Below are 25200 nucleotides of genomic sequence, written 5' to 3'. Positions count from 1 at the left end.
TTGTGTGATCTTCCATCATGTGAGTTTGAAATTGATGTTGTGTTCTTGACAACCTTCAGCACACACTGCCATAAACTGTTTATTCATTCATTTTGTGACTACCAGTGTAGTTCAGTTTAGGGTTGTGGGTAGCCAGAGGCTATCCTAGAATCCAGGTGGCACTAGATGCAGAACCTCATCCTTAACAGCGTGCTGAACCATTACAGGATACGTGGGTGTGTGTGTGTGCTCATGCATGGTCACAAACACAAACACACACACGACGTGCTCACCTATGAACAATGTACAGAATAACCTTATCACCTGTGTTACATCTTTGGGATGTGGAAGGAAATGGGAACACCGATTTATGAAAAAATAACACACACACAGACATGCAAGCAGTGCATCAGATACACCCCAGCTTTGAACCATACTGGCGAAACAAGTGCTATGAGGCAACAGTGCTAACCAATTTACCTCTGTGGATTACAGTTAAAAATTAATAACCAAGTCAATCATTAGATCATTAATTTAGTCAAATGTGTGATATTGTGAAATCTTTTTCTGCTTTAAATTATTTTTTGACACAATCAGGGACTTTTGTACATATGCTTATAACAGATTCTCCTTCGAGTACCATGCCTCTGTAGTGGTTAGCAAATCCTTCAGCCTTGCCCAATTTATCCTTCCTGGTATCTCCTCAAAGTCCAAAGAAGTTATAGTCCTTCATTCATTATTAGGCCAATGACAAAATTTAATGCACTCTTCAACATGTATCTCTTTGAGCACCTAAACTAGCTTGCAAGACTTCAGTGCTTCCTCACCTCAGAGATTTCAAGTCTGTGTATCCTTGGCTACTGTGACGGTGTAAAGGCCATGTGCCTCTACTCAGTGTCATGGAGACTCCTGCTGGGTGATCTGTGCTGAGCATTCCATGCTGTGCATGAGCAACTTGTTTGTCTAATTAGAACCAGTGGTAAAGCAAACAACCTCTCTATGGAACTAAATCTGTACTGCAACATACACACCAAATGGTGAAACAGATATCTAATCCAAGGTATTCCCTGTCACTAGAATAGATAGTACTTATCTGTTAGACAAGAGTACTTTCCTAGCAACCTTTAAAACCAGTCTGGATGACTGGATAGGTGACTGTAAATGTTCAGTGGAAATGCATGGAGAAAAGTCTACTTAATGAGGACACTGTTAGTCTCTCAGCCGTACTGTGATGTAGGTGAGCTTCTTGACTATTTCTCTAGTCATAAACTTAGTAAGAACCTGAGAACTGCTAAGATTCATACAGAAAAGATAGTCTGACTTAAATCAGCTATCAAAAACACTAGCATGATCCTGTCACAGATTACTGAGTCACTAAAAGTGACTAGTATTTCATTTAATGTTTGTTTTTTTTCCCCTGGTTTTCAACAGCTTCCTTACATTTTTACTAATATCAGATACAATGGCATATTTTTGAAGCTATGTTCTCTGTGAAGTTCAGGGTGTAATGTTCTGCTGTGATCCTTGTGTGGGAGTTGCCATTGGACACTTGCTGCAGCTGATACTTTTTTTTTTTGTTTTTTGTTTTGTTTTGTTTTGCATTCTTGTGGCTGATTATTGTAGAAGAATGATGAGCTTTTCTTATGGTTGGAAGGATTTTCAAGCAGAATCATTTTCATGTTTGCAGTTGGTGTTTGTGTCTTGATCAAAGATGTGTGAATAAGGGATTATATTGCTTCAGAATGAGAATGTTTATTGACAAGGATACTCTTGATTTAAGATGGTATCTTAAATGGCAAGACAAAAAATAAATAATATGGTTTGCAAAAATGTGATTAAGAATATTGACTGATGAATGAATTTATGCGTTGTTTAACATCCTGACTCTTCTTTAATTGTGTATACAGATTTCCATCTCATAAGTGTTATATTTTATTATCTGGAGATAGGACATCACTATTTGCACTCCTGCCATCATTTTACTATTTTAATACACATTTGTTAACAAGGTAGGCCTACTAGAGACATAGTTCATTTTAAGGAGTGTCCAAGATACAGTGTCTGTTAAGTGACTAACTTGTCACACAGTAGGCAAAGGAGGGGTGTGAACCACAGGAGCTACAGCTCACAGCCTTAACCCTCTGTGCCAACTGCCGGTAATTGCAATTTCAATCTTTCTATTATTTTAGGTGTATAAAATTTCAATTGTTATTTTCACTTTTCAGATTATCACTGAATATTCAGTGTTCAACTTTTATGATCCAGATTTGTGGAGTAGAGGAATAAAGCTGCAACCCTAAATGTAAACCCACTGACCAGGGATTGACTTGACCTTTGCAGTGGGTGAGCCAGTGAGGGAAGTTGGGAGAGTGACCTTCTGACACTGACTGAATTTTTTTTTATGGGGGTACGGGCAGAGAGTTTGGATTGCTCTGATGTTTTACTGACTCCAGAGATTGAGAAAAATACCTTACCATCAGTGACCAAGGCATGCATTCTGGCTTGCCAGGTGGTACACAGTACTGCAGCCCAATTCAGAGCACATATTTCAGTGGTCTGGCATTGCTGTCCCACTTGACATTAAGCATGTTAGAGCCATAGGTCAGTAATTTAGGGCCTGCACTGCATTACTCCTCAGTGGCTGCCAGGCTGACCCCATTCCAAAATAGAGGAATGAAAGGGTGATTGGTAGATGGGAAGGTCTGATGATCAGTAGTCACAAGGGTACATAAAGAAAAAAAGGCGCAGTTCTAAGTAGTTATTTTTGTAAAAAAAATTGATTTTTTGCAATGATGTCATTTAGTATGACTAGTCTTGTGGTGTTAGCTGTATGCTTTATTATACATTGAATGCTGGATTTACAGATATAATCTCTTTTCATGATTAATTAGTTTTACTCTCAAATGATTGCTGTTTTCACTGTTTTTCGTTTTTTGTTGCACTCTAATTTTGTTTTGTTATTGCAGCTTATATTTATTATTAAAGTGGCACTGTATTTGCTAGTCTGTAGAAATCAATTATAGATTGTGTGACATTGCTTTTGCATTTGTCTGTAGTACTTAAGTACTTCATTTATCTTAGTTTTTAACTACAGCAAATCAATCCAGCTAACGTCTTAGGCACATATTTAACTGTTAATGTATTTTTAGGAGAGCGTCCTTTTGAATGTACTCAGTGTGAAAAAGCTTTCAACCAGAAAAGTGCTCTGCAGATACACATGAAAAAACACACGGGGGAAAGGCCCTTCAAGTGTGAGTACTGTGGGCTGTGTTTCACACAGAAGAGCAACATGAAGCTCCATGTAAAAAGAGTTCATCCTGGTAAGTTGACCCAATTTAAATATTAGTAAATAGGTAAGACTTTTCACTGTTGCATACTCATAAACAGGCCTTTTGTTTAATGGCATGTTTATTTTTGTGGATGATGGTTGTTAAGATAATATATGGAACCAGCCTAGAAAGAGTTAAGCAGGGGTCCACTATGAATAATTCTGTCTCATTTGATCGACTTGCAATTATCTAATCTGTTGAAAACCTTTGGAGGTCAGTACCAATAACAGTGGCACTCTTAAAATGACAAAACAGAAAAATAAAAAACATTTTTTGAATGCAGTAAGACCCCCTACCCCCCCCAAAAAAACAATATATGCCAACTTCAAGATTACACAAAGATGTAGATGAGGGAGAAAGTAAGGAAAATTCTGTAGTTACCTACTCACTCGTCTCCAAATGCAGCTGATGTGACAGGCTGACGGCAATTATTTCAGTTAAACATTTTGGGCATAGATAAGTATGCAACATCATACAGAAGGGCTGCCCTTTAACAGGCTAACTAATTTTCTCTTGAGAGACCGTTTCTCGTCACAGTGGAGACTAGATAAACCTGAGAGGATTATGAGTTATACGGTAAAATGGTTAGATGGGAGTTTGTAGGTAAGAACAAAGAGAACAGTGATGAAAAGGTATTGCCAAAGGAAGGAGCATTGAGCAGTGATGTGCCCCAGAGATCACTTCAGGGACTTTTGCTCTTCAGTGTGTTCATTCATATGTCACTTATTGCATGCAGAGTACAAGAGTAGCTACTTCTGTTACACAGAAATAAACGGGATTTGTGGAAACAAAACATTCAGAATAATGTTCAGGAGGAGGAGTGAGGCTTAAGAGAAGGCTAGTATTGAGCAGGTTATGTAATGTTGGAGTGAATGATAATTTATATAAAGAAAATATATATGTATATGTGCCCTGCTTGAAAATAATGAACATATCACTATAGTTATTTTTATTTTCTGTTAGTGTATGTGTACCTATGCCACTGTCTAAATATAAGTATTTAATAAAGGTGTTTAAAAGAGAGAGTATTTTGTTCTTAGATGACACCAAGCTTAGGGAAATAGAGGATGATAAGAAGACCATCTTAACCAAGGGAATAAAAAGCTATTAGCATGATCTGAAAGTAACTGACTTAAGATTTCATCCTTCATTTGCAGAGTGGGGATTAGTGTGCAGCTGCCCCAGGTGCAGAGTGTTAAGGGACATGATCGGCAAATGCCAATCAGTAGTGCATGCATTTATGAAGTATTTTTGGTCATGACTGCATCTGTCTTTTCTGAGTTGTGTAACTTGTAGCAAGCTGCTTATTACAAATGTACTACTTTTTTTTTTTGGAGGAGTGCAGTACATCAGAACTAGCTGTAAAAAGGAGAATGGACCTTTTTTTTTTTTTTTTTTAGCTTGTCACTAGGAGCTACATTAGCCAGCTACAACTGTATTCAGCTGGACAGCCACAGCACAGGTATAAGTATGTATGACTTGGCAGCTGTCAGTTAAAACAGATGAGCAGCAAAATGACTTAAGAGTAATGATCATGGCTGCGATAAATTGTATGGAAACAGTAGAAAATAATTTGTCAAGGCTATCAGGATAATATGTTGCAGCCGTGAGGGTGAATAAATAATTGTTTCGCTTTGTACGATACACTGTTCAAGACACAACTGATACATTATTTTCTGGACACATTTGAAGAAGAGAGGAAAGTAATTGTTGGGGTGTAGAGGAAGACTTCCATAATGGTAAGGGTGGTGGAAGAGAGAACATACGATGTGCTGTCTGGTACTTGGCTTATAGGATTATGGAGCTGCATTGCCTAACTATGTGACTGTGTCAGTTAACCAGACAAGGTTCCCAGGCTGAGTCTGAAAAAGGTCCATGGAGATCAGCGCACTGCCTCAGAAAACAAATAAAAGAAAGAATGGGCAAGTTCTAGGGATGTACTCTCTAGAAGAAAGCAGAAACAAAGGAAACATAATTTTGGTCCATGAAGTTGTTCATGGGTCTTCTGAAGAAATGACAGTGAAAATGATGTACAGAGATTAAGTAAAGATATTATCTCCATATAGGGGCACAGATTTCATGTTGAACATGAGGAAATAATATTCCACAGGTAATATGGTGAATACATAGAAAATGTTCCTAGAGTGGCTGGTAAATATATAGAGCAATGGAAGAATTCAAAAGGAAATGAGCAACGTGGTGGCTTTGTGATAAGATTTCTGCATCACAGCTTTAGAGAGAGAGAGAGGAGAGAGAAGAGAGAGGGATGGGGAGGAAGGGAGGGAGAGAGAGAGAGAGAGAGAGAGAGAGAGAGAGAGAGAGAGAGATTTGTACCGATGATTGTGTCACAAAATGCATCAACAGTGTGCCCTGCTGGACAGAAAAATAAGTATACTTGGATTATTGTAACTGTTTAAATGTATATGTTTTAACAGAGGATACTGGAAGAGAAGAGGTTAATCTCAAACTTTAAAAATAGATGTGATGTGAGGTGAAAAACAGCCAACTAAGCAAAGTATGACCACAAAGCATTCTTTAATTATGTTCAAAACCTCAGACCCAATGCCCAGTACTATGAAGAGCTAATAGTATTACCTACTCTGACCCAGAAGACATAGCCAGTTTACAAGTGGATGAATATTACTCAAACTTCACCCCTCTCCCATCTAATATTCTCAGATCACATATGCTCATATAACCACCCCCAAATCTCCCAAGAATAAGTTCTCAAGGTACTGTCTAAGGTCAGGAACACTATGTCTACAGGGCCAGATAACTTACCAAGCTGCCTACTGGTCAGCCTACAACATTACTTCTCTGATCCGTTACAGACGATATTCACTATCAGAATCAAAACAAGCATGTGCCAGATGTATAGAGGACAGCAGCAGTCATTCCCTTGCATAAAGCTGGGGCTTTAGCAGACCCAACTAATTATAGATGCATAAGCCTTCCTATTCTTATCTGAAGGTTATGGAAAGGATCAGTATGGAATTAATAAATAAGGATATAGGTAACCTATATTTTGGTTCATTAAGGACAGGTCCTGCCTACTTAATCTGGTCAACGTCTTCGGAAAATTTGCTGAAGCAACCGATGAGGACAAAACAGTACATACCACATATCTAGACCTCACAAAGGTGTTTGACACCATCCCACACTTTGGTATTATAGCAGCTAAATGTCAGTCATTACATAACTCATTGGATAACAAATTGTCTCACAAATAGAAGTCAGAAAGTTAGGGTGGGTGACTCTATCTCCTCCAAAAGACCCTTCACTAGTGGTGTACCCAAGAGTTCAGTTCTTGAGCCACTCCTCCTTGGTATTTACATCTTGTAGGTCAAAGCTAATGTTATGGATTTGTGTGCCATCATAATCTCCCCAGAGGGCACCAAGATCCTCCAAGAGGACCTGTTCCAAATAAATAGCTAGTGGCAAAATCATGGACTAAAACTAAATGCCAAGAATTGTATAATCAAGTCCTTTAGCAAACATTGTCTCCTCTTGTAACTTATATTTGTAACACATCCCAGAAAACTGATCACATAGGGTTTGAAAATCTATGTCAGCAGCAAACTCCTTTGATCACCATGTATGCAATGTTGTAATGAAGCCCTTTTTCATTTTACAATTTGTATCCAAAAGTATTGAGTCCAGAGCCAGGTTGTAATCATTTCATTGTGCTGATTATTGAGTATAATGCTCCTTTTGGTGTGAACCTTTCTTAACAGTTCTCACAACTACAATGACCTCAACACTTTCTCACTAAAAAAAAAAAAATCAAAGGCCTAAATTGTAAAAACAATGTAGACCATCTCAAAGCCTTGTCCCTCTTCTCAGTATCATACAGACCACTGTGAGACAACCCTGTCTTATATGCAGAGTATTATCAGACCCTATTCTGTAAACCTGTTATATATTTGCAAGTCCAGTGCAGTATCATAAACATCCACTCAAGAATCTCAATATCTTTTGCAAAATAAGTAGAACATGTTGGCGGGATAGGCTTGTATCCCAGAAAGTAACACTTTAATGGAACCATCTTCCACTCCACATAAAGGAAAGTACTTCTGTTTTTCTTTTCAAACATAATTTGGACAAATGTGTAACCACAAATTCACTTCTAGTTTAGCACCTTGTCCCTCATGGATAGGAGAGACATGTAAATGTCCCAACATATCCTTGTTCAGCCAATGTTTAGGTTATTTACATGCAAAATGTAATGGCTAAAAACTACCATGAGAATATAAGGCTAGCTTGTTAAGATCCTCACAGATGAATAGCCTAGTAAGTACCTATGGACCAATGAACCTGTTTCAATCTCATTGTATAGCTACACTTCTGTCTTTCTTCCAAGTTCATTCCTACAGGTTGGGTGCAGAAGCAAATGTCATGCAGCTAGCCTTGAAGTAGTAATATTGATTAACCCCATATTCGTACACTGTGCTTTAGTAAGTCTTTTCTAGGATTGTTTCTGGTCCTTTAGCCATCCTGTAATCTGTTGGCAGAAAACTGTGTATTGCTTCTCGTTTAGTTATGCAAGTTGAGCTTCATTTCTGATCTAGATTTTGTAGACTAGTCATACTGTAAATATTATATAACACATAAATTGTATGTAATGTGTAAAATGATTTTACAAACAAACATGTCCTTCACTTGTATGCAGGAGTAATAGTACAGAATGTGCCCCCTGTACCAGGGTTTACTGCCTATCACTATTTCTTCAGTCACGGAGGTAACCGCGAGGGGGAGTATCTGTGTTTGGCAGAAACACTATCGCCTCATGTCAAATTACCCATAAACATAAGAGCGTCTGGAGATCCAAACCATCCTTAACTAATCTGACTGTTGTTTCATTGATAGCTAGAGAATCCCATTAGTATCACCAAAGATAATGCCTCTGCATGTTCACTTTGCTACATGCAAATGTACGTCAGTCGTACATGTTTATATTTCATGGGTGCAGCACCTAGTACTCCCTCTAGGTGACAACCAAGTGACAAGTCAGAGCTGCCTCTCTCTCCCATGATGGACACACCAACTGGCGCCATCTTCTCCGAGCAGGTCCATCAAGCATCTGCACCACGGGTCAAACTCTGATCACTTGGGCCATTGTCAGAGATTTACCCTTCTACGTCATATGGCTCAAGAGCTTCTTTGTGCAGACGGGATAGATGAGCATTTCCATCATGGTGTGGCACTCATTCAGGGGCACATGCACATGATTTGATTTCTCCTGTAGAAACCAAGGAAACTACCACTCTGAACTTACTGTAGGTAAGCAGGGCTGTAGCTGACATCAGCCTCTTGTAGAAATGAGAGTTTGTACAATAGTGCTGTCCGTGGCATGTCTTGCCCATGGATTTGTTACTAGGAATGTGCAAGAAGACACAACCAAAAAAAAATGAAAAAGTCTCGAACCACCCCAATAGCCTAAATCATGGCCTGTCTCAGCTAACCCTCACTCCCTGTGATGAGAGAGTGAATTGGCTGATTGGCCAAGAAAGAACCAATGATAATCAAGCAGTGGGGGCAAAGAGACAAAAAATAGACTTTTTTTGATTTCAAGGGCACTCCCCTCTAGCTTCAAACAAGGGTTAATCATTATACTCACAGAAGTACTAGCTCCTTTCTCCACTTGACTACCAACCTATCACAAGAGTCTGTTGCCTTGCCAAAATTTAGCAGAAAATCATTTACAGACAGACTGTGTCCAGCAATATAACAAAAAGTCTTGGGTGGAAACGGTAATATTACAGCTGTTTACTCAAGTGACAGGTAACATAATCTCAAATATAGAAAAAAAAGCTCACTTACAGGTGCCATGTTTCTTGACTTGGAGATTCTTTGCAACTGTAGACCATCTAACATTACTGCTTAAGTTATCTAGGTACAGATTTTCCAGGAAAGTTGTACAATGATTTAGCAAGTATATTCAAAGAGAACTTTTAACTTTGCAAACCAGAACATATGCACTGTTCTGGCACCATTAACAAAGGAGTTCCACAGTGTTCTTTACTTGATTCACAACTCTTTTCCATTTTTATTAATGATCTACCATGGGATCTTAAAGATTCCAGATGCATTATATACACAGATAATATTGTTATTACTAGGATAAACAAACCCTACCAGGAAGTAAACATAGCTCTCGAAAATCTCATTTGTATAACTTGGAATTGGCTGGTGGCAAACAAACTATTTGCACTCACAAACCCACATTCAAGCTGTTGAGTACCGCCAAAAGAATCTCCGCTGCACAGTCCTTTGGCCAGATTCAATAAAGCCTACACTAAGTGTACACAATATGTATTCAAGAACATTCTTATATTTTTGTGTGCTTTCTAGTCACTCAGAAAGATTACACCAAGTGTACTTGTAGTCTACACTTTGTGGTAACTTTTATGAATGCCTGTCAATATTTAAAGCTGCAAGAATATCAGTAGGAAAACTAAAATTAAGAGGAAGAAAATGTGACTTATGTCTGCATTGTCTGTTCACTCAGCACGGTGTACACTTAGTGTAGGTGGTGTTGAATCCCAGGGCTTTTCTATAAGAGTCTGCAGACCACTCTCTTCCTTTTCTGATCTGGTGGACGTATTTAGGGATAACTCTAGACCAAAGTGTTTCCTTTTACTTGCATACTGAATCTATAAGGAATCTATGAAGGTTCTAAACCAGTGAGAAGCTTCCTTACATGGTGCCTCACCTACTTAATACAGAAGGTAAAAGGTCTACTACCATAAATAGTTTAATCCTAATGCTAGAGTATGCCCTGTCTGTAATCACCCTCCTTTTAGTCCATAACACAACCATTGTACAACATACTTGGGATTATTTGCTTATCAAGAAGCAGTGAGCACTGCTGTTTTACAGTCTTTCAGGCTAAATGGCTGTCAGTTACAGCAAATGTTAAACTTCTCCTCTTCACAGCATTTTACTTTCAAATTTCTAAATGGAGTTGTGCTGACAATAATGAATAACCTCAGGGTTCAAGACTTCTCTTATTCTCTCGAAAACCATGAAAGCATTCCACTCATGAGGCCATTTTTCACTTCAAATTGCTGTTGTGTTCTATGTCAAAGGCCATCAAGGAATGCAGATTCCTTGTCCTCTTTCTCCTTTGTTATTTGTGTTACTTTTAGGACCACTGGCAAAGAAAATAAGCTACTCAGAAATTCAAGGATATAATTGCTATGGTAATCAGGAAAAGATGGCTTTATTCACACAATATTTTATTTTTGTACCTGATAATACCAGAAAAAGACATTTCAGTGTTTTGGAAAATTCTGAGACAGTTTCAAGTCTTTTCTGGATACAAACTTCGTGAAGGTAAGACAAAGGCTATAGCTGTAACCACACATGAATTTATGGGGACATGATAAAATGAAGTAGTCAGGAGTATGGGTTAGAAAGGATTCTGTTATAGCAGCTAAGGATATGTGAGAAGAGACTAAAAAATAATACAGAAACTGAGAAACTGGAAGCTCTGTTTATGGATATGGATAGCAATATACAAGCAGTGAAAATGTTTTAGTCCCTTTAGTTTTACACATAGGCCAGTCATATTTTTGTCAAGTACAGGATATGTTGTGGATAGGGAGAGGAGAGGGCAAGAGTCATGTGGGATAAGTTGAGCCTTGCAATAGAGCAAGGGGGTTTAGGATTACCCGATTTGAAGGGGCATTTCAGAGCTACACAGCTAAGGCTCATATACATAGCACAAGTACAAAGCTATAATTAAAAGTGGAAAAGGATGATGATGAAACAGGGTGGGAAGTTCAAGAGACAAGGAGAGATTGGGATTTTGGATGTAGCTCGTTAAGGAGAATAGGAATAACCATTCAGAATATTATATTCATAAAGAAGCAGAAAGTATTCTAAGAACTAAACCAACACGGGAATGGAGAAAGGAGATTCTGCAGACAGGGATGGCTGCAATTAGTGGTACAGAGAATAGGCAAGAGGGGGCTGAAATTTACTGGAGAAAACCGGCAAAGGAATCCAGGTATTGGGAGCAAGTAATTAGAGAGGGAAAGGGATTAGAATGGGAAGAGGGCAAAAATACATTTGGGCTGCAGGATAGAGATTGCCTTTCGTATCAAGGATATCACAGTATAGGCAAAGAGAAAGGAATAGGGAAAATCCTAAGTAAAAGGATAATACTGGTAGAGTTTTTAGTGGAATCTTGAACAGAACTTGCTGTTCAAAAGGCACAATTAGTAGGACATACAAAATATTGCATGGTAACTATAAAAATCAATCAGAGGAGGTTAGAAAGGATTTGGAAGAGAGGTTGGATAAGCAATCCACAAAGAAACAATGGGAGAATATATGTATGTCTCCCAAATATGCAGCAAAGTCAATTTTGTCTTGGAAGTATATTTTTATACCCCAAGCAGCCTCCATTTTTCCTCCGGTAGATAGCAAATGTTGGCGGTGTGATGAGAAAGAAAGAGGTAATTGGGAACATATTTTTGGGAGTGTAATGAGTTGGCGGAGTTTAGTTGTGGTGGCTGCCAAAAAACAATTACTAGAAAATTGATATCAGTCTAAACCAACCATACTAGAAGCAGTGAATATAGTAACAGAAGTAAAATAACTGAAAGTGGGATCTTTAGAAAAGGTTAGGAACAAATTGCATAGATAAAAGTCAGTAAAAATGGGAATTGTGGGAACAATGCATACAGATCATGGAAATAATCAGCAAAGACATAGGAGACCTGCAGACACTGGATCCATCCCAATTTCAGTTTGTCAAAGGAAGGTCATGCCTACTGAACCTAGTGGACTTCTGTGAGAAGGTAACCAAGGCAATGGATGAGGGTAAAACAGTGCATGCTGCCTACCTTGACCTGGCTAAGGCATTTGATACAATACCCCACTTTGGCATTGTTAACAACCTTTAGGAATTAGGCATGAACCTCTATATAACATGCTGGATAGCCAGCTGGCTCAGAAATAGGACTCAGGAATTTAAAATTGGTGAGACCATCTCCTCAAGGGGCCAGTCACCATTGGAGTCCTCAAGGCTCTGTGCTTGGCCTGCTCCTCTTTGGCATCTACTTCTTAGATGTCAAGGCTAATGTCAAAGGCCTCTGGTTGACCAAGTTTGCAGAGGATTACAAACTAGGAGTAGTCATACAATCCCCTCAAGACACTAACATCTTACAAGAGGGTGTAACAGAGACAGGTGACTGGTGTCAAAGTTGTTGCTTAAAACTCAGTGCAAAGAAATGCATTATAGTACAGTTTGGGAAAATGGCCACCCCAGAAAGCTATGTCATCAATAAAACACCATGAAGAGTTGACACTTTATTCAGGGATTTGGGAACACGCACAGACAGTAACCTGGCCTTCGACCAACATGTATCCAAGGTAGTAACAAAATCTTTCTATGGTCATCATACCCATCTTGGAGTATAGTGCTCCCTTCAGTATGTACCTGACCTGACACATGCAGCAACTAAAAATTCCACAAATTTTCCCAATAAATTAATACAGAGCATAAGCACAATGTCATATGCATATCACCTCAAAGCCCTATCTCTGTACTCAGTCTCCTACAGACAACGGACAGATGAGCTTTGCCTAGCATACAAGACATCCCTGGGCCCCGCTCTAATGAACCTTTTCCACATCCACAAAGCAAACAGCATCAGAACTACTAGATCAAAACACCAACATTTTTGCTTGCAACATAAACAGGACATGTTGGAGAGACAGATATGTATCTCAGAGAATTTCCTTTCTCTGGAACAGACTTCTCATCCTTATGAAACAAAGTCCCTCCCTAACCCCATTTTAAGTGTAACGTGGACCTTTGGATGCAAAATCGAAAATTCACCCCTGGTCTGGCACCCATATTCCTGATGGACAGAGGCAGTCAGTAAATCTTGTCATAACCAACAATGACCCCAATATAAATAACTTGTGGGACACATTTGCGTTACACGGGTAGGCTTATAAAGGCCCTAGTTAGCATAGTATACATCTATGAACCTTTGAAGAGTAATGTTTTTGAAGAGTAATGGGGTTTAAGGGAAGGCAGGAATTGATTGAGCTATGTAATGTTTTGTATAAAGGATTATATGTAATGTATAATGTTTGTAACTGAAATATGTCAGTATGGTTTATGTTCTTTTATATAAACATATGATTGTCTATGTCATAAGTGATAATTCAATAAAGATGTTTCTTGTTAAAACAGGAATACACACTTCTTCTTGATATCAAATGAAAATTCATTGTCACCACCCCACTGATTAATACTGTTTTTGAACTGAGGCAAATGACATCTTCTTTTTCTTTTGGCTGTTCCCGTTAGGGGTAGCCACAGTGGATCACCTGTTTCCATTTCTTCCTGTCCTCTGCATTTTGCTCTTGTTACACCAACCACCTGCATGTCCTGTCTCACCACATCTATAAACCTTATCTTAGGCCTTCCTCTTTTCCTCTTACCTGGCAGCTCCATCTTTAGCATCCTTTTCCCAGTATACCCAGCATCCCTCCTCAGCATGTCAAAAATTGAGGCAAATGACATATGACTCTAATATAGGTTTGAACGTTACAATGTCTAAGAGGCTGATTCTGTTATGAATCTGTACCTGTCTTATTGAAATCAGTCACATATTTTATGTTATAATGCCCAAGAGATTTACTGCCGGTGTACAGCTGAATCCAAACATGTTATAACATCTGTAGCACATTTTTCCCTAATAAGCCTATACTTAATGCTACAGAGATTTGTTGCCACCAAACATGCTTGGCAGCCTTTGTCCTAAAGTAATGTTATTTCTTTTGTACATTTTCTGTATAGTTTGTCACAGCTAAACTTCTTTATAAGAACAAAAAAAATTGTTAAATTTGGAATAGGACATATTAAGGTATTATAAAAATTACACAAGACAGTAGCATACATAGAACTGAAAGTTCTAAACAGTACAACAGTTTAGCTGCCTTATTCTTGCTAACCATAGTATCTGACCTGCCCAAGTTTTTTGCTTATTGAGCAATAACCAGCTTATGCTCATTGAGATAATTATCTTACCATATTTTGCCAAAAGGCATAACATTATATTATGTTACGGCTCCCTATTGAAATGTCGACTGAAAAAATAGACACAGGAGAAGAGCAAATCTTGAAAATCATTCTTCTCCTTAAAACGTCTTTTTGCAAGGGGAATAAGTCCACCATGCACCCCCCCCCCCAAAAAAGTATATATACCAAATCCTGATTGCCATACCTCAAAGAAACGGGAATATTCCAAGAAATGACATCTCAGACTTAGTATATGTAAGTCCGTTGTTTCGGCCATTCATTCTTCACATTTCAGGACTCGCTCTTGCAGGTCCCAACATTTCAAATGGTTATTTTATGCTGCATTTTAATTCCTGCAGGTTAAGAAATATTGATATTTAGCACCTATTTTATTATTGGGCTTCAGACAACAGTGTAAAGAGGTACCGTTGAAGGCACTTGCCAGTTACAGATGTTAGTTGTATATGCCTGTAGTTTTGTGCTGGGACAGAAAAACACCTTAAGAATTGAAGGAAAAATAGGTCTTGCAGTCCTCAGGGACAGAGATTTTAATGTAATGAATTAAAGTCATTTGAGTGGACATATGGACTTGGTTTGTCAGGAATCAGATGTGAACCTTGATCTCAACTCAACCACCTCACTTGCCACCTTTATCCAATATGCAGCTGATTAAACATTAATATGTTCAGCCCCTACTATGCAACAATTTCAGGACAAAACACAAAAGGCCTTTACAGAAACTGAAACATGGCTGGCTAACTCCCAACTTATTCTTAACCCCAAAAAACAAAACTTATAGTCTTTCAACCCAGACCACTAGATTCCCCCCACAGTTCCCCATCACAGGTAATAACACAATAATTACACCTGAACCATCCACCAAACTACTAGGAGTCATTATAGATGATAAGCTAAGATTAGACAAGCATATATCACAGACAATTAAAAAAGTCCACAAAAATGGGCACCCTTTACAGAAACCAAAAATTTTAACAGACTCCTCAAAATCTGCCATAGCCAGAACCCACCTACTAGCAACTCTGTTATATACTTCACCAGTCCTTATCAACCTCAGAAAAGCAGATTTACATAAACTGAATATATGCTATAACAAAATAGCTTAATTTGCTACTGGATCATTACACAGGTCACATCAATGTCTAGCCCTCAAAAAAACTCTCTTAGTTTGAACTACCTCAGCATCTTGCATACAGCCAATTAATCATGGCCCACCAATTACTCTAACCCCGAAAAAACTCCAGCTTTCCAAAGTTTGCTACAACCTTACTCTAACACTATGATCATCAAATAAATCTTCACTACAAGTCTCTAAAACTAACAACACTGCAGGAGACTCCTTATACTCTTCCTATATCTCAAAAACCTGGAACTTCCTCCCCCATATTAGAACCACTGACAACACACACCAGTTTAAAAAAAATACTCAAAAAGTATCTGACATCTCATGCAACACTCCTGGCTGATCTGTTGTTATCGTAAGTACACTCTCCATTAATTATTTAGCCTGTCTCTTGGACAAAATGATCTTATTTGTATTATTGTGTTTCCTTTTTTTTTTCTTTTTATTCTTAAATGTGTTATAAATGTAGAAGTATTTCCCTTTACAAATGTAAACTGATACTTACAGGTTCTATGTTAATAATATCACTGTGTTAAGTTCCATGTCTGATGTGTCTACTGTTAGACTTGCTCTATCTACTGTAACTTATGTTGTATATAATGTTTGTCATGCGGTATTTACTGTTACTAATGTATGTACTGTCACTTTTTGTGGAGCTTTTCTCCCCGGGCCTCCGCTGAAAGCCAGACTTTCCCGGTAAAGAAATGTAAAATAAGTAAATAAATGTCACCTTGTGTAAAAAAAAAAAAAAGTTTGTAGAGTATTAATAGCTGTTAATGGATACTGGAAGTCAGATGTGAAAGGCCAACATAGTGGCTATTGTTCCAGTGTCAGTCTGGTGCCATGTAGAGTGCAATGTTTATCACTGACCCAACTATTACCGAGTATTACCCACAGGGAGAGCAATTTTAAGTTGACTATTAAACATACAGAAAGAACATTTTCATGTTACCCTTTTTCTGAAAATGTTGATGTTTAGATTTGGTCTGGACTGTACAAGTACATTTTTGTTTTCTTAACAGTTCCTTTAATACACTGTTCCATTATCGATTGACTGTATGAGGAGTGAAAGTATACTTGTTAATCATAATATGCTGGTTTTCTGGCTTTAAGCATGTTTTCTTTAAAATGCCTCAGTAAGATTCAGGCAGTGATGATGAAAAGACGAAATCCTATGCAGTCTTTGAAAAATCAGAGTTGAGTTGTGCGAAACTGACCTTATTTAACTTATAAATATTTGTGACTTTACAGCTGTTACTTGAGAGGTTAAAAAATATAGCCAAATGTTTAGAATTAGCCAGAGGTTCAAAAGCTTTAATGCCCTTTCTCTCCCTGAGTGTTGCAGATGACTTCTGGACAGCCTCCACAGCCAGCCACCACTATCCACGGTGTTCACAAGGCAAGATGGAAATGGAAGCATGTTAGGTCTTTCTTTCATATCTCACACACATGCGCTTACAACCGTGGAGAGTTTATAGTCCCTAATCTACTTACTGCATGTGTTTGGAATGTGGGGGAAAACCCGTGTAAACACAGGGAAGACATGCAGACTGTGCAGAGAAACCTCTCCAGTCAAGAACCAAGCTGGAGAACCTATTACTATGTTATTAATGTGCACATAAGAACAGGGATATACGAATTAATAAGCTGTCCAAAGTTATTAAAGGTAATGTATCAATAAACTCATATGCATAAAGAGTATTTTCAAAGTTTCCCATTTTATATTTTGGTAATTGAAATCTCCCAGTAGAATAGGTGGTGTCTTAATAGTCACTAGATCTGCCAAGTGGTTAAGAAGGTCACAATGCTTGCTAGTCCCAGGGGTCCTATAGTGTACTATAACGCACAAGGTTTTGATGTTACAAAAGTGTAATTCAGTGGCTGTGGTTTAATTTCCTCTGTGAAGTCTGTGAGAGATAAGTGAAGGCTGCCAGCCTAGCCAGATAGAATTTTATACATATTTCTATCATTTTTAAATATGAATGTGAATCACAGGCTTGTTGTCTTAAATGAAAAAAATGCTGTTACAAAAATGTGGCAACAGTGCTCTCTATTGACCCAGTAAAAAGCATGTTGTGACCCTTTGATCTAAAGTCGGCTCCAGTCCGGCTAGATGAAGGCTTCCTGCTTATTGTTTTAAGGCTAAAGTTAATGACCAGAAATTCATGTGGAATGTTCTTTATTGCTCTAAATGTAAAAGAATATAGGCATCCTGAGAGAGTGTAAATGCAGTTTCTGTCAGCCTGGGAACCCCAGGAAAAAAGTGTGAAATGATGTAATGTTTTATCAGAACTGCAGTTTCAATTTAAACAGAGAGAACCAGAAGACATTAAGCATTTTTGTCTGAACATCCATCTCAGCACTCTGCCTGTTGTCTTATGTAAGTTATTTTAGTAGTGTGCTTTCTTGTAGAAATAGCTAGAAATGAGAAAAATTAGACTAAGTGTTTTTATTTGATGTCAAAACTGTACTACTGAATTATTTTAAGTATTTATGTGTGATCTCTGAACCTTTGACTAGCACTGTATAGTAGAAAGTATTGTCTTGTGGTTTTAATTATTTATTATTAAATATTTTAAAACCTTTTAACTGTGGCTGGTTTGTGTAGAGATAAGTTAAGCTCTAAGAGTACATTGCATATTTATAGAGTTTACTGTCCAAGTCACTCCAAATAAGCTTTGACTGATTAGTCATACTACCAATTGGATAATAATACTGCACAGTAATAATAGAGAGGGTGCTGGAGATTTTATCTTGCCCAGCTAGGCTGAGATCTGGACCCTATAGCTGTGCCAGTGGGAAGTCTTATTGGGGACCTGGAGAGCAAGGGAGCGACCAGCCCCAGACTGACTGTGATCTCTGTGTGCTGTTAAGGGAAATTGCACTTTACTGTGTGTGTATTTGTTATCCTTTCCTCCTATATGAGATGCCCTCTCTGGTGTAATGGTGAGGATTGAGGCTCTTTGATTGCTGGGCCAGAGCACGGGCATCACATCCTCTATTTAAAATTAATCCATTAATCTGTTAGTAGTGGTTTTATATACAAAAGTGAGACTCCTCACTTGTAGAAGGTAAAACCCTGACATTAGAATATTTCATGAAGTCAGGAATATTCAGTCCAGCTGTATCCTGTGATTATGTAATAACTATTTTGTAAAACATCAAAATTCCTTTCCCCTAAAATGTGTTTCAAAATGGTACCTATGTTTGTGTTTCAAATGTTTGACTTTGCTGTAAATTGTGTAACCTATCAGTTAGATAGGTTAAAACTTTTATTTAGTGTCTCACTGCTGCTTTTCTGCTGTGGTAAACCTTTTTGTAGTGTTTTATGCCTAAAATAGTGTAGCTAGTAGCTGTAGCATAGTCCAGACTCAGGACTGCTGTTTCTGGGCCTGGTTGTGTGTTCGTAGTGGCTGTTTGTTCTGAGCACATTTGCTAGGCCATCCTGGATTAGAAAGGGTCCTTCTGTACTCTAGTGAGAGGACTGTGCTTTTTGGTCCCTGGCTGGTAAATAGCTTGTTTTAGGTTGTAACCTTTTGGTATTTAATTACCAATCCTTGACTGGGTTTCTGCTTGTTTGCTTATTGCCAAGCACCACAGACTGCTGCATAATTTTGTGCCACAGCCAGACAGATAATTTCAACAATTTTTTCCTTAGATACAGCTGTATCCCAACAGTGTAGTTCTCCATCTTTAGCACATTTCTGGGCAAAGAGGCTTGATTTCTGTGCTACTAGAATTTTTTTTGTGGTATTTAAACCCCACATTTGAGCTGGTTTGTGCTTGTTTCTACATCACGCACAGCAGGTGCACTGTTTTTAACCCACTGCGAGGTATTTCAGCTACAAAGTTTCCCTTACTAACACTTGAAGGATCACCTAGCTGTACTACTCTTGACCTTCCACCCTTTACCCCCTTAGCTCTCTCTTGTCTCTCTCCCTCATAATCTGACAAATGTAGATGGATAGTTCCCTACGGTTTCTCCAGCCCATCTGGTTGATATAGGCATCCTGAGAGAGTGTGGCAACTGCCTCATGTACATGGACAACCCTCTGCTGCTACCAACTAGGAACACAATTTGTGAGCAATGCAATTACATTAAGAACCTAGACTCTATGCTCTCTCCCTCACAAGCCAGTATATCTGGCACTGAGAAGGTTGTCAACACAAACACCGCACCTCAAACACCACACACACCTACACAACACACACACATATGCGGAGGTCCTCAACAAAAAGATACCAAAATAAAAGAGACCTCCAAGGCAAAAACACACACAAACTCAGCTGCCCACTACACCACACACAGTCCACACACCTGTCTCTCACAGCCACTAAGGCCTACACATAAACCCAACATATTAGTCATAGGAGACTCCAATGTGATACACACAGATATGTCCCTCACCAGGCTGCATAAGGAGAAAGTCACGGTTAGTAGTTTGTCAGGTGCCAGAGTCCGCCATATCACCCATGCACTTAAGTCTCTCAACAGCAGGTACTGTTATGACTCTGTCATAGTCCATGTTGGTGTGAATGACTTGAGACGTACCTCCCTGGACTGTATGAAGAGAGACATGATTGAGCTTGCAGAATGTGTGTCCCAGGCAGGTATGTTCCTAGTCTTAAGCAGCATTCTATTGTCACCCAGAAAGATGCCTCAATACAAACAGAAAATGATTGACTTTAACAGTTGGCTTAGTTTCTGGTGTCATTCCAAGGATATCCAGTACCTGACAGCCTGGGAAGACATGATCGGCAGACCACGATGCTTTGCAGAGATGGCCTGCATCTGTCTCCCTTGGGCTTCAGGCTTCTGACAAAGGCTCTTGCCTCCCCATAGTTCTTTTTTTAGGCAGTGCCATGAGATCAAAACTATCAACATGAAAATTTCATCCAAATACAAAGTAAAGGTCATGCTGCTAAACGCTAGGAGTCTAAACATGAAACTGCACTCATTGCAAGCATTCTTAACCCTGCAAGATGCTGATATTTGTGCAGTCACAGAAACCTGGTTCAAAGCTGCGGAGAGCACCCCAGCCATACCAGATTACTCATCCTATCATACATTCAGACCCCAAACTGTGGGCAGCAAAGCAGAAGGAGGTGGAGTTGCATTAAATATTAAAGACATGCACACCTCCAGGCTCATCAAACAGTATGATGTACAGGAGACTCTCTAGGTGCAGCTCACCATTAACAAGACCCCTATTCAAATTATATCTAGCTGCAAGCCCCCAACCTTGACTCAAGATTTCCACTCCACCTATCTGGATCTGTTCGAATCTATCAAGATTCAACCCTTTACCCTGATCCTGGGTGACTTTAACTATCCAACCATAGATTGGAAGAACTATTCATGCCAAAACACAAATGCCCAGAGATTTCTGGATTTCATCAATGCAAATGCCTTGGACCAGCTGGTCAACACCCTCACAAGAGGTAATAATATCTTGGCCTTGGTATCAACCAACATGTGTAACCAGAATCCCTCCATTGTCATCCTCCTTGGTAAGAACTGACCACACAGCGGTCACTTTCAAAGTCACCATCTCCCCTGACCCTGCCCTAGCTAGGGTCAAACAAAAAAGCTTCTCCAAAGCTGATTGCAACCTCCTGAGGGAAGGAATAAACAGTTTCACAGACCACTCCCCTTCCATATGAACTGGCACATATGTCCAAACCTACACCAAAGTACTATACGAGCATTTATATAGCTGCATAGAAACAAGATTACCCAGTAGGACAAAATCCTCCTCCTCAAGGAAGAGTAAACCTGTCTGGGGGACATCTGCAATAAATAAACTCTGTAATAAAAGGAAAAAATTGCTGTCCAGGACCAAGAAGGAGCAGATGCCTAATTGGAAGCAGTTTCTCCTTAGCCTGAACAAGTAAATAAAAGCACTAGTGAAATCCTCCAAAGCAAACTTTGAGTCCAAACTGGCCACATCTACTAAAGACAATCATAAGGCCTTCTTCACATATGTCCGCAGTCTCAAAGGAAGCACTCAGATCTGCTCAGAACTAGTTGTCAAGGGCACCACATACACAAACGCCGTAGATATAGCCAACCTGCTGGCAGACAGATTCAGTGAAAACTTCACCCCTCTGTCCCACCATCAGTAAATCAGGACATCCCCAGCACCTGCCCCCCTCCCATTATCTCTAGGGAGCAAGTCATCACTGGTTTCTCAAAGGCAAAACTATATCCTCCATGTGACCCGATAACATACCAGGCTGCATCCTACATGAACTCCGGCAGGAACTTGCAGCACCATTAGAAATCCTGTTCAACCAAACCTGAGTACCGGCTTTGTCCCAGTCAAGTGGAAGACAGCCATTGTCATCCCTTTGCACAAAGGTGGAGCTTTCACCGATCCAGGAAGTTATAGACCCATCAGCCTAACCAGCCTGATCTGCAAAGCCAGGTAAGGGATTATCATGGACTTCATTAACTAGGATATTGGCAACCTCCAAACACTCAATCTCACACAGTTTGGTTTCGTCAAGGGGAGGTCATGCATGTTAAATTTGGTTGACTTCTCTGAGACAGTCACCAAAGTAATGGACAAGGGGAAGACCGTGCACAGCACCTGCCTTGACCTGACCATATTCCACACTCAGGTATAATAGATAGACATCAATCTGTATGTTACCAGATGGGTAGCAAACTGGCTTACCGATAGAGCATACCTAGTCAAAATAGGGGAAGCCAGCTCAAGCAGTAGAGCTGTAATGAGCGATGTACCCCACAGATCGGTCATGGGGCTTCTGTTGTTTGGGATATACTTTTCAGAGGTGCAGGCCAAAACTAGTCGGCTGTGGCTGACCAAGTTTGCAGATGACTGCAAGCTGGGCAGGGAACTGTCATCAATTCCCCTAATGATGTGGACATCCTCCAAGAGGGTCTCATCCAAACAAATGACTGGTGCAAGAAACATGGCCTCAAACTGAATGCCAAAAAATGCATTATCATCCCCTAATTTCCCCACAAATTATCACACTAATAACAAGGTCCTAAGCATGCAATCAGCTGTTAAGGACTTCAGCACCCAGGTTGATACCAAACTGACTTTTGACCACCATATTGCCTCCGTTGTATGGAAAGCTTTCTACATGGTCCACCTCATTAGTAAGGGTATCTTATCCAGACACAATGAGGTCATAACATCCCTGTATTCTTCCCTTACAAGGCCCATTATTGAGTACAGTGCCCCTTTCAGCATGTACCTCACAAAGCACACGTAGCAGCTGGATAGACCACAGAGTTTCCTCACCAGGTGAATCCAGGGCCTCAAACATCTACCCTACACAGATAGGCTAAAAGCCCTGTCCCTGTACTCAGTCTCATACAAACTCCTCAGAGGTGACATCTGTTTCTGGCATACAAAGCAATCTCAGACCCCACCTTGATGGCATACAAAGCAATCTCAGACCCCGCCTTGATGGGACTGATGCATATCTGGAAGTCAAGCTCCACTCGAGTAACCCACACACATGACCTCAACCTGGTCTGTGACATCAATAGGACATGTTGGCGGGACAGATTTGTGTCCCAGAGACTCCCCTTTTCTGAAATAGACTCCCTCTCCATGTAAGGCAGAGTACCTCATTAACCCTTTTTAAGCGCAACCTGAATAGCTGGATGGGGAACAGAAAATACACCAATGGGATTCCACCTGTGTCCCTGTTGGACGGGAGCATTGGGTGCTGACTTGTCGGACCATGGGCTACATTCTTGGCTAGGCTTGTAAGGGCCTCAGGACCAATAGCCTAGTAAGTTCCTATAATCTTAGAAAATATATTTAACCAAGAACAAAGACTTGTTATTTTTTGACATATCAAGTAAAGATCCAACAAACAATGGACTGCAAAATTTTTAATCAGAGTGAAGAGCAAAAGAGAAATGGTTCCAGCTTCTAATGAACCTTCTACAGAATAATTTGCCAGAATCCATTGTATTCTTTACCATAAAAGTCATTTTTGAAGCAGACCAGATTATGTCCCTCTTCCCAGAATGGGAAAGGGAGCATCAACAACTCGCTCTCACTCTTCCAGGTTGGCTTCTGTAGTGCCTGTGAATATAAGTCATCCGGGTCGTAATCAGAACCTTATCACTGTAAGCCATGGAGATGTTTAACCATATTGTACTTCATTCTGTCATTCAAAATTTTATGTAAATGTTCAGGAGTGTAAAATAGTCAAGCCTGGAAGCGATGGAGCTCTGACCCATTTTATTTAAGTCAGATTAGTGAATATGTGATCATTGTAAGCATTGAGTCATCACAGACCCATAGATTCTTTTCTAACGCATGAGTTATTGTGTATGGTTGGAATTTCAGGGGCAAGGTACAGCAAAATCTGTAAAAAGGAAGAGCATAGCCCTGATGCCTGCCTTTTTAGCTTCCTTTGATGCACAGGATCATGGGATTCACAAATGTGTGGTGAACACATCAGCTAATGGTATCAGCATCATGAAAGAGTACAGTCATGTTTTGAAATATGTGGTCAGAAGGGATTGTTTATCTTTGTGTTTTGCCCATTTGCTTTAGATGGCTATTTCAGTGCCATAGGGAAGTCAGCAGGTGACGTCAACTTGTAATTTGACTTCACAGAGTAATCTAGTAAAATATGAAGCACAGGTGTTGAAGATATTATAACTGACTTAGTAAGATTACTACTGTGTAGAGGTTTAGTTACCTCTGTGGATGGAACTAATGTGTACTGACTTGATAACAGTAACATTTAGGTGGCTGTCCATAGAATCTTGTGAAAGTCTGACTGATTTGTTTTCCAAAGATGTTCATTTAAGGTTTCCACAGAAGTTCATTTAATTTCTTAGCTTATTTTCTATCTCTTCTTAAACCAGTAAGTTGGATGTCAAGCTTGGAAAAGTAAATACATTTATTATAGTGTTGGGTCATGGTTACAAAAAGCTCCCTTAGAGGCACAAACCAAGAAGACAAACCATGTTACGTTATGAAACCTTTAAACGCAGCACTTACCTGTAAAACTGAAGATATGCGTAACAGTTACTTTAGGGGATTAAGGCTCTGAGGTATTAAAAACTGCCACCCACAGTCAAGAGTACGGGGTTTGATTCACTTCACCTCCATTTGACTTCTTTGTGACTGAGTAAGTCACTTAAACCAGACAGTGCTCCTGGTTTGCAGCCGAAAAGGGAGATTTATGTCTAGTAGGTTTGTCTAGACAACTAACAAATAAAAAAAATCTTGGAGTACTCTTGAGTAATGGAAAACAGTTTAGAACAAAAACAAAATCAAGAATATGAGATAGTGAGCATAAATAGCCAGGGCCTGCTGTTGCCTCAAAAACAGTATACTGAAATGATGAAACAAAAAAACCTAGCTTTGAGCAGATATCCATACATAATGTATCTGGTAACCTAAATTACTATGTATACAGAAAAATCATTCCTAAATGTAGACAAATTCCACAAAATAACAGGTTTGAGAAGCAGAATATAATATCATAGTAACTACTGGGAGCAAGCAAAACAGTTGCATATACAGAAGTACATGTGCTGGTGTGAATGGAGTAATGTGCATTATAAGCTCTGACAGATATTGTGCATTTAAGTACAATGATCATACCATCCTGACTGAAATACAGCAAATACGTATTGCAAAACAAGGTTACAAATTCCTACTTGTGTACTTACCATAGAGGAATTTGATAATGCCCTT

The 25200-nt window shown here is 39.3% G+C and overlaps 1 protein-coding gene across 1 annotated transcript in view; it reads left to right on the top strand.

Annotated features, from left to right (window-relative positions):
- ZNF236 (zinc finger protein 236) overlaps positions 1–25200 on the top strand; it is a 1651223-nt gene that overhangs the window by 1570397 nt on the left and 55626 nt on the right. Inside the window, exon 31 of the mRNA XM_044067103.1 lies at positions 3129–3299. Within this exon, the coding sequence (XP_043923038.1) occupies positions 3129–3299 (171 nt within the window). The remainder of the gene's footprint in view (positions 1–3128; positions 3300–25200) is intronic.

The sequence above is a fragment of the Protopterus annectens genome, chromosome 3.part1, assembly GCF_019279795.1.
Source record: "Protopterus annectens isolate FY-2018-M chromosome 3.part1, PAN1.0, whole genome shotgun sequence".
Lineage (NCBI taxonomy): Eukaryota > Metazoa > Chordata > Ceratodontiformes > Protopteridae > Protopterus > Protopterus annectens.
Note: the sequence above shows the minus strand (reverse complement) of the source record. Positions and strands in the feature narration are given on the sequence as shown.